General features: G+C 44.4%; 2 protein-coding genes across 3 annotated transcripts in view; one reads left to right on the top strand and one right to left on the bottom strand.

The window, feature by feature from the left end:
- Positions 1-4,706, top strand: part of LOC118317878 (phosphatase and actin regulator 1) — a 24,343-nt gene extending 19,637 nt beyond the window's left edge. For both annotated transcript variants that reach the window (XM_035646954.2, XM_035646955.2), the window contains 6 exons: positions 659-815; positions 2,036-2,091; positions 2,193-2,254; positions 2,412-2,552; positions 2,641-2,717; positions 3,593-4,706. In XM_035646954.2, coding sequence (XP_035502847.1) covers positions 659-815; positions 2,036-2,091; positions 2,193-2,254; positions 2,412-2,552; positions 2,641-2,717; positions 3,593-3,608 — 509 coding nt within the window. In that variant the 3' untranslated portion in view covers positions 3,609-4,706. The remainder of the gene's footprint in view (positions 1-658; positions 816-2,035; positions 2,092-2,192; positions 2,255-2,411; positions 2,553-2,640; positions 2,718-3,592) is intronic.
- On the bottom strand, positions 4,591-9,233 carry tbc1d7 (TBC1 domain family, member 7). The gene is made up of 8 exons (XM_035646959.2): positions 8,927-9,233; positions 8,606-8,740; positions 7,556-7,636; positions 7,088-7,278; positions 6,819-6,956; positions 6,098-6,243; positions 5,145-5,274; positions 4,591-5,048 (listed from the first exon to the last, which is right to left on the bottom strand). Exons 2-8 carry the CDS (start codon positions 8,715-8,717, stop codon positions 4,962-4,964), a joined length of 885 nt encoding a protein of 294 aa, XP_035502852.2. The 5' UTR covers positions 8,718-8,740; positions 8,927-9,233; the 3' UTR covers positions 4,591-4,961.
- Positions 9,234-10,153: the final 920 nt, after the last annotated feature.

Below are 10,153 nucleotides of genomic sequence, written 5' to 3' on the forward strand. Positions count from 1 at the left end.
GCAGACACTTTATTTACACATCCAGCATCGGAGTCGTGGTTTCGTCGGTCTGATGAATCTTAAGTCCAATATCCACTCTGTCTTTTAGCTCTGGTTTGGTCTCGTCTGTGTAAAAAGATGAGAAATGTTTCAGCAAAACCTAAAATATAAAAATAGTGAGATAATATTGACCTCACTATGTAAAGTGCCTTGAGACGATGTATGTTGTGATATGGCGCTACACAAATTAAAATTGAATTGAATTGAATTGAATTGAATTGAATTGAAAAAGCTCCACGGAGCCTGAAGATAGTTTCTTCCACTGAATCCTTTCTATGTTCAATTGTTGAATTCAAAGGATTAGTGGAGAAGTGGGAGACGACAGATGACACTAACCCCGGCGTTGAATAGAAACAAACAGAAAAAAAAGTTCTTATTACTCCGGAAGAACTTTTAAATTCTCTTCAGTTTCACATGAATCCAGTGAGTTGGTGGTAAATTGCCAACAGGAACTGTTAACAGCTTCACTGACGGACTTTTAAAAAAACATCCTAATCGATCAGTCAACGGAAATAAAAAAAACAATTAAAAAAAGGTACAAGATGAGAACAGCAGACGTGAAACAACCCAAAGAAACAGACAGTTTCATCCGGTGTGACGCCGTGTTTGACCGCTGCAGGCACGCTGGCCATGAAGGTCCTACGCAAGGACTCGCTGGCCATCAAGCTGAGCAACCGTCCGTCCAAGAGGGAGCTGGAGGAGAAGAACATCCTGCCGCTGCAGTCGGACCAGGAGAGGCTGGAGTTCCGGCAGCAGACGGCCACAAAACTGACCAGGTGAGCCTGCCGGGGGGGCGAGTCGCCGCCCCTACGTACGCGTTCACACGCCACGCGCGCGACAGACAGACGTCACGTGACCCGGCTGCTGAAGGGTGGTGGACAGGTGATGGACGAATCAGGGAGACGGAGACCGTGGACGACTGGAGCAGAAGTATTTGTTACAAGGAGGTCAATATACTGACGGGGATTTTCTGGTTCGTTGCACAGATCAACAAGTGGTCAGTGCATGGAGTTCCCCCCTAAAAAAACTCCCTATCTCAGTCAGAGTGACGCATTTAACTCTCAGAATCACGTGTCGTCATGTCACAGACATGATGTCTGTCTCCGTAGAAACGCCCTGTTTTTGTCTCAGTACATTTGGGACACAGGGGCAACCGACCTGGCAACTGCACTAAACATTCCGAGAGTCGGGACACAGATTTCCCTGGACAAGTTCCCAGTGGCGAATCATTAAAGCGTAAATGCCTCAAAGCCCCAGTGTGTAATTTTTATAATTTTCTGGCGGCATCTGGTGGTAAAGTTGCAAACCGCAACCAACCGAGCGGCCGACAGGGGACACTTTATGGCGGCGCACCGCTGATTCCATTTCCGGTTTCTGGCAGCGTCTGAAAATTCAACGTGATCTGGAACGTTTAGTTCAACAACCGTAGTCAACACGACGTAGAAACATGGAGACTCACACGTTAAAGTTCTTCTAAATATCACACGCTGTAGCTTTAAAAAATCTTGTTTTTTGCATACATCTTATTCAATAAAACAGGAATCATTCACATATTTAAAAAACAAAGTTTTTAATCATTAAACTCTGAAAATGAGACGCAGCTAATCACCGTCAACATATTTTCCTTTACCGATCAATCATTATTTTCCCATATTATAATAATTTGTCCAACCGCAAACAGTTTCTGACTTTTTATGTCTGAATTTATTGGTTTATTGAACCAGAAAAATTTGAATAAAGCTTTTAAATAATAAGGCATCTGAAAATATAAATAAGTGAAGGAAATAAAAGTTGAAATTCCCTTTGACTCGATCCAGAAGTCAGAGAATTCAGAGACGGTCAAATATTTCAATTTGTTTGGCAAATTGACAAAAAACAGCCTCAGTCAGTTTGTGTGCTCAGTGAAATCGCTGCACACTCACACAAAAACATAAAAATCATATAAGAATATGTTTCCTGTAATTATAAATGTTCCTTTCTTCTCTTTTCTGTCCAGGCGGTTGAGTCAAAGGCCGACGGCCGAGGAGCTGGAGCAGAGGAACATACTGAAACGTAAGTCGCTTGGTGAACGACGGAAGAAAAGAAAAAACCAGGCTGAAGGTGAATCGTCAGTTGTTCGTCATCGTGAATTTCTTCATGTCGTTCGTCTGCAGCTCGAAACGACCTGGAGGAGCAGGAGGAGAAGAGGGAGATCAAGAGGCACCTGTCCAAAAAGGTAAAGACGGAGACGAGACGCTTCAGTTCCTGACCTCAGCTGGAAATACGAACATGAGGTCAACATGGGGATCCAACTGCCTCCACTAACATTCCAGCATCTCCGAACGGACGATGTTATTATGTGTTACATCATCCTCTTCCTCCTCCTCCTGTAGCTCAGCCAGAGGCCGACGGTGGAGGAGCTGAGGGAAGCAAAGATCCTCATCCGCTTCAGCGACTACGTGGAAGTGGCCGAGGCCCAGGACTACGACAGGAGGGCGGACAAGCCGTGGACTCGGCTGACGGCTGCCGACAAGGTTCATTTAAAGTTTAAAGTCTATATGTATATATATATATATATATACAGTATATATCTATAATGTGTTTTATGTGCATGTTGTTCAGGCTGCCATAAGGAAGGAGTTGAACGAGTTCAAAAGCACAGAGATGGAGGTGCACGAGTCGAGCCGACATCTGACCAGGTGAGACGACGCGTCAAACTTTCTTTGTGTTTGTCGGCGAGATTTCGTACGCGGATCGTCCCTACGTCGCATCGGACATGGAGGATGAATGTGTCGCCGCGGTGTGAGCGCGGCCCGAGCTTCGTGAAGACGGAGGGGAGCTCGGCAGGACGTCGAGCGAGGAAGCCGGACGCTGGCCTCGTCGCCAGTTAGCACAACCGCCCGGTGTGGCTTCCCCATCGGCATTCCGTCCGGCTGAATCCCGGCCTGGACGAGGAACGGCCGGATCTTCGCGAGTTGTGTTAATGCACCAAATGAACCCGGGGCCAAACTCGCGCGAGTAACTTTCGAGGGATTGAGATTCACACCAACACCGGGGCCAAAATATTCATTTCCGTTCCCAACGAGGAACGGCGAGAAGCGTACGACCGCATTCCCGTCAGCCTCAGGTGTGTGGGGCTAACGCTACTGCGCTAAATGCTAACGTACAGCTGCTCTTAATTAGCTTCATCCATTGTCGCTAGTGCATGAATCAGCAGTAATTGGTTCACGCTGCTAACGCGAAATGAACGCGTCCTGCGGACGGGGATGCCACACCGGGCAGGTTGTGCTAACTGCGGCCAAAGCCAGCGTCCGACTTCCTGCCGAGCGGCTCTCCTCCTTCGTCCGGCCACGATACATGTAGCAACTGGTGTCAAAAAGCTCGGGCTGCTCGCACGCAGCCGCAAAAGTTTGAACCCCCGTTTCCTGGTACGTCAGGACGTCTGGGCTAACTGGCGCTCGCGACAACGCGTCAAGCTAACATTTGGTGACCTTGAAATTTGACCTTGGCGTGAACGCACCATAAAACGTTGCCGCCGTTCTCTTTGTCGTCATGTTTTTCCCCCGTGTCGCAGGTTTCATCGACCGTGAGGCTGCTCGGCCGAGCGTTTTGTGTTCCACGGGCTTCAGGAGACTCGCTGCTTCCCTGTCCAGCGTCAGACTGACAAACTGGACTCGACACGACGGGACTTTGAGCCGTCGCCGCAAAAAAACCCCCACAGGAGCAAACAAACGGAACAATCTTTTCCGATGGAGTCGACTCTTCTGGCCTGTCTCCTCTCTGGAGACTGGAGGTTTTAACAGACTTCTTGATACACAAAAGATTTTAATTGTCCATCAGAATCTGTGCCAATTTCAAGGAGGTGGATGACTTTTTTTTTTTCTTTTTAAACACTGGGATTGTTTTCTTGCCTTTCACCATGTGCTCCCTGGAGTTGACCTTACCTGGGGGGAGGGGCCTGCTCGGGTCGGCGCCGTGACATCTCACTTATCGTTCATCTCGTTTTGCCAGAGGAAGGAAAAATAGCCGGAGCTTAAGCCAAAATGTCTGAAAGAAATCCTAATCAACATCCCCAGAAATTGTTTAAAATAATTTCAAATTTCCTCCAAATGCTTTTTCCGAGGCCACAATCCCCCCGATTCAGTTCGAAGCAACTTGACTTGCTCCGGAGGTCGTGACCTTGAACGCAACTGGCTGTTGGAAGAGTTCAGCAACCCACCGCGTCGCTGTGCCTCCCGCAGTTTGGTTCACGGGGATGTAAAAGTTGCCAAATTGACTCGTTTGATTTCAAATATTATCTCTGTGGACGCAGTCAAATGTTGCTGAACTCTCTGATTAATGAAAAAATATATTTCATTGTGACGTACAAAATATGAAAACCCTGCCACCTTACTTTTTGTTTTTATTCATTGTTCAATCCATAGTAGGTGTAGGTGTGTGTGTGTGTGTGTGTGTGTGTGCGTGCGCGTGCGTGTACAAGAGTCAGTAATGTTACTGTCGCTTGTAGAGAAATATTCTCAGAACTATAAGACATGTACATAGCAAAGAAAGTAAGCAAGACTTTTCAAATGGTTTTGTTTTTGTAAAGCAGAAAAAAACTGCATGTCGTTATTAATTTATTGTTGAGTCTTATACGATGTATGCAGTTTCTTAAAGAAAGAAACTTATTAAAACAATTAATAAGTTTACGCTTCCTTGTTCCTTGTTTCGTATTACGATCACACACAAACATGCTCCAGTGATCGTCTCTGTGCAGCCGCCATTTCCACTGTCCGACAGGTCCACGTGGAAAGTTGTTCCCGAGTCGCTCGGCTTATCGACAGCAGCTCATGAGGAGTCTTCAGTTCAGTCGAGCGGAGACAAAGCCCCCACGGTCAGCGAAGTCCACAGTCCGTTAAGTCTCTCCTGCTGAATTCTGGGAAAGTGTCTGCAGCTCCGTGCGTCTACGCGGCGTGCATCAGGGTGCCGCAGTATTTATGCCACAGGTCGATGGCTTTGGTCACGATGGCGTCCGTGTTTTCCTGCGGGATCTGGAAGGGGGAAAAAAAGGGGGCGATTTACTACGACGGAACCCGGAAAAACAACGCGTTTCTGGGCAAAAAACATATTTTACATTCATTACTCACGTTGCACAAGAACCTGACCATGCCCTCCGGCCGGCTGATGCCCATCAACATGATATTGTAGCTCAGCAGAATCTCCAGAGCGACAAACACCAGAATCTTACAGGAGCCGCTGATCACCTTGTCCCAAACCCTAGAAAACATTACATTACATTACATTCATGTAGCAGACGCTTTCGTCCAGAGCGACTTAAAATAAGTGCATTCAACCATGAAGACGTTACTCAAAAGTGCAACCATCGATAGAGTACGTAAACATTTATCAAATAGGCAAAACAGCTTCAAGTGCTCATTTTAAATATATTTTTCATAAACATAGATAGCCTGACGCATTTCTTTTCTGTGGGAATAAACCCAGGGACTATTGTTTCGTGTGTCAATCCCTTTCTTTGTAAATTGACCTTCCGAATAACATCCAGCTAGAGTTGTGCGACTCAAACCGATGCCCAGTGGCCTTTTTGAAAAATGACTATCAATCGTGCTAGTTTTGATTCTCTCTTCCGGGTTTTCTGTTCCTCGTGTTGTTAAAAAAACATTGAACTTTCAATTTCCTGTGATGAAACTGAAACAAGCCACTAGAAGACAAATGCACAAAAACAGAATCCTCTGGAAATCATCTAATTCAATGAGCAAGAAGATTAATCAGAGGGTGACATATCCTCCCTAACACCCAAAACATTTGTACCTTCACAGTTTCCTGAAGTTGTAATATTCTTCTTCAATACCTGATCAACATAACTATGAAGTTTCATGAAAAAAAATCATCTAATTCGTTCTTCTTTGTGTGTGTGTGTGTGTGTGTGTGTGTGTGTGTGTGTGTGTGTGTGTGTGTTATATAATTACTTCAGGGAGTAAGGTGCAGTCTGAACAGGAGTATTAGATTACATTTCTGATTGTAGATCCCAATAAAACCCTCCACACTGGACCTTGAAAGACTTTGTGTGAGGGTGTCTGACCTCTGCAGGCTCGATTCCGGCAGGCAGCCGGCGAAGCAGCGTCTGAACCAGAGTCCGTACGGCAGCTGAGCCAGAGCGCCGCTGCTCTTCAGGTGGCTCAGCAGTCGAGGCTCTTCCTGACTCAGATAATGCTCCAGGCTCTTCGGCTGCACGACGGGAGGAGACAACAACAAAAAGTCCTAATTTGCACTGACGCACTTTGGAGAAAACTTCAAATCTGGCACTTTATAAACTGAATTTATACCAGGACTCCTCATACGCTTTGTATTGTTTTAAATGTGAAGGTAACATTTCTGTTTTAAATATCTCAACCAGTTCAAAAACTTTTAATTCATTCCAATACATACTTTTAAACCTGTGAACAATAACACGACTGTTGCACTAGTCCACATCCAGTTTTGAAGTGGGAAAACAAAATAATTTTTGTGGGAAGAAGCAACGTGATGTTTCATTTTAATCTATTCAATTCAATTCATATTTTTGCTTCTGACGAAAAGTTTTTTGCATGAGGTTCATTTACAGGAAATTTTTCAGTTTAGCTTTTTTTGGAAGCATATTCCTTCCACTGATGAAGGTCACAAGATTGCGGGCTAAAGTTCCGTAGAATTCCAGTAAGTGAACCTTGTGCTAAGATTTTTTGTTACATCATTATTTTCAAGCTTTGCTTAGAAACGACATTGTTGTGGGGTTTTTTAAAACTAAAAATGTTGAAAGTTCTCACAAGATGAGGGATCGAGTCTCCAAACTTTGTGTGGAACTGGTTGACGAAACACTTGATCAGCCAGTAGCAGTCGATCGGGTCGTCAACGATCTCCTCCATGGCTCGGCTGATGGAAAGGAAGTCCTCGTTTTCTTCATCCTGGAAAAGAAAGAAAACAATAAGACAACATCATGACACCGCAGCATCAGACGATAAATAAGGCAAGGAGGAACTCAAAGCATCAGCAACCGCATATTATCTGTGGTCAGATCAGCTCTTCTTCTTTTTACCGGCGGTGTGGTCTCGGAGCACCGCGGCAGCACCTGGCTCTCCAGCTGGAACATGCGCAGGTAGACGTGGGTGGAGGGCGTGGAGGAGCTGATGTACCTCATGACCTCCAGGGCCTCCAGGACGTCCTGGTACTGCTCCTTCCTGTAGCCGCCGACCAGAGCGTGGGAGTCGCCATGGGGAGGCAGGATGCCTGCGGGAACAAGGGAGGAGAGTTTTCACTGAGTAATCTGATTACCTTGAGGTTTTCTTTGTCCTAAAAGATCTTTTCCACTATCATTATCATAATCTTTATGTACGAGTTTGAGGAGTATAAGACAAAAAAAGGAAGCTCTGTCACCAGGTAGGACTCAAAGTACCTGCACAGTTTTACACTGCGACTCAGGTCTAGAGTTCAGACCTCATCACCTCGTCCTATCTGCACAGTTGCTGGAGAAGGACAGGTGGACAAGACACTGTGTGTTTCTTACCAAGCAGAACCTTCCACACATGGACCCGGTACACTGAGGGGAGGGGGAACCTCTGACTGAAGGTGCTCAGCTTCTCTAGATCTGTTGAGAGAGGGTGAGAGAGACACAGGTTATGTTATTTTATCACGACTCCACCACAGCTGGATGACGAAGCAAACACGAGGTGTAGATCAGGGTATTAACTGGACTATAGCTCAGAATATACCTCTCCAGTCCAGATTATATAGTGCACCCCGTTTGAGTTTTTCATAAATAGGTCTGTATTTCAATGTCCAGAGTTTTTGTTTCCATCATAATGGACTTTTTCTTCGGAACGACCCAAAATCATTCCAAAATAAGGGGAGGATTTTTGAAATGGAGGTAAAGGACTCGCCAAGCGTCACCGTAAAGTTCTCTGTGATAACATCCAGGTGAATCACCAAACCCACCATCCGCCGCCTGGCGAAGTGAAGCGTATCTCCGGTCTGACCGACGACTCGAGGAGAAGGTTTTCCCAGAGAACGTGATCCGCACGCCAAGAGGAAGACGGTGAAGCGCCATGGCGTACGCTCTGGAGAGGCAAGGCCGACTCAGGTACAGCTTTGGAAGGTTCAACCCAGGACTTTATATATCTTGGGCTCGACCACACTTTATCTCTCCTGTCCAGTTTAATATCTCCTCGTGTTTTTCATTGATGAAGTAACTCAGGGATTTGGAAATTGGAGAAACATTAAAAAATAGTCATCACAAAGTCATCAGATTTGAATGTTAGGGGGGGTATGAAATAGCCTAGTCTGTTTTATACTTTGGGTTAGTCCAGTTTATAAACTCCGGGGTATAAAGTGGACTATCCACTACAAGTGGAGACAGCACCTCAAAATCCATCATGATCTACCTCAAGCAACTGAAGCTTTTTTGTTTTCTTCCTATAAACAAATGTGACAGTCAATTTTGGGCAGATATTATTAATATTTAACCAGAAGTGTGTCAGGTTCACACTGAGGTTTCCTCTGTGTTGTTGTTGTTGTTGTTGTTGTTGGTGAATGAATGAATGTGATAGTGAGACTCTACCCAGAGGATTGTCCTTCAGCAGGATCTCCAGGGACTTCTTCTCCTCCACACCCCGGAAGCCCACCTTCTCGTAGTACGCAGAGCGGAAGTTCCTCTGCGAGTCGTCGGCCATGACGTGACCTGGGACTGTGACACCTTCAACACACGTTGTTATTATTATTGTACGACCTGATAGAGTGTAACACATCTCTCGCCCTCGTTTCACTGTGACACAAATGAAACAAATCTGCCACTTGTAATGTGAATATATATATATATATATATATATATATATATATATAACGTGTGTTATTAAATAGACTGTATATAAACAGCTCCTACCTCAGTGTTTGTCGCGTCTCCGACCTGTAGCCTGCGTTAGCTTCAAGCTAGCTGCTGCTGCTACATGACTCCGGCGAACAAGCTAACAGTCGGTTTATACGCAGAGACAAAACGAACCGAAGACGTTTCGTGTCGTGACAGTTGACTTTAACTGAGACACGGAGACACTACGACGTGACGTCCAGCTGGAAGCAACTGTAGCAGCGCCGATGCCACATTTCTAAAATTTAAATAGAGTTTGCGGTCCGCTACATGCTAGCTGCGAGTGTTGCTGTCAAACACTTCCGGTGTTGAACTTTCAAATTAAAACGTTCTTTTCTTATTTTTTCCCCCTTTTCTTCTTCTTCTCTTTCTTCTTATTAATACTATTTTACGTGTTTATGTGTTTTTATTATTATTATGTTTGTTTTTTTAAATTATTTTACGGAAGTTTGCATTTAACAGTTTATCGACGCACCCCGGAACCTTTTGTTCCGGAACCTTCTGTTCTGAGGGTGAGGATCAATAAACAGATTTACATTTTATCTAAACTTAAACAAAAACACCGGAAACATCACTGTTATCCTCCCCCTTCAAATAATACATCTTTATTTTAATAGGAAAAAAATGATATTATGAGAATAAAGTCGTCATTTAATGGAAAAAGATGATAATATCTTAATTTAATGTGGAAAAAAGCATTCATTTTATTTTATCTACCAACCATTACTCTAAAGTCAGTCACCCTTCTAACCACCCTGTTCCTGTTTATAAATTTTTCATATGCTAGAAAAAAGATTCATTATTTAAAAAAAAGATAGCAATGATTTTACCCGTGTATAAAAATCCCTTTCATGTGAATTCCTGCACCCAATTATTTCCATCTCTCCTTCGATGTGCTCGCAGCCTCATCTTCACAAGCTTGTCTGGTGTTTCCCGAACATGTTCAGTAACTTTAACCTTTGCTTGTAACTTTGACACTCTTGAATTTGACATAGCTTACAGTTGATGTCTCCCTTTAGCCCAACGTGACCTGACCTTCCTGATTTTCTACTCTTGTCACTGACTGATGAATTTCATGTAGTACATGTTCCATGATCAAACACACCAATACAGTAAGAATATTCACCCAACACTGGCTAAATGTTTTATCTTTAATTGATGCCATTTTATTCTGTTAAACGCTGTGGGCTCTTACAGCAACCACCCAAACTGAGAATATTAAAATCTCAACAGCGTTTAAGCCTC

This window comes from Scophthalmus maximus, chromosome 13 (assembly GCF_022379125.1).
Source record: "Scophthalmus maximus strain ysfricsl-2021 chromosome 13, ASM2237912v1, whole genome shotgun sequence".
Taxonomy (NCBI): Eukaryota; Metazoa; Chordata; class Actinopteri; order Pleuronectiformes; family Scophthalmidae; genus Scophthalmus; species Scophthalmus maximus.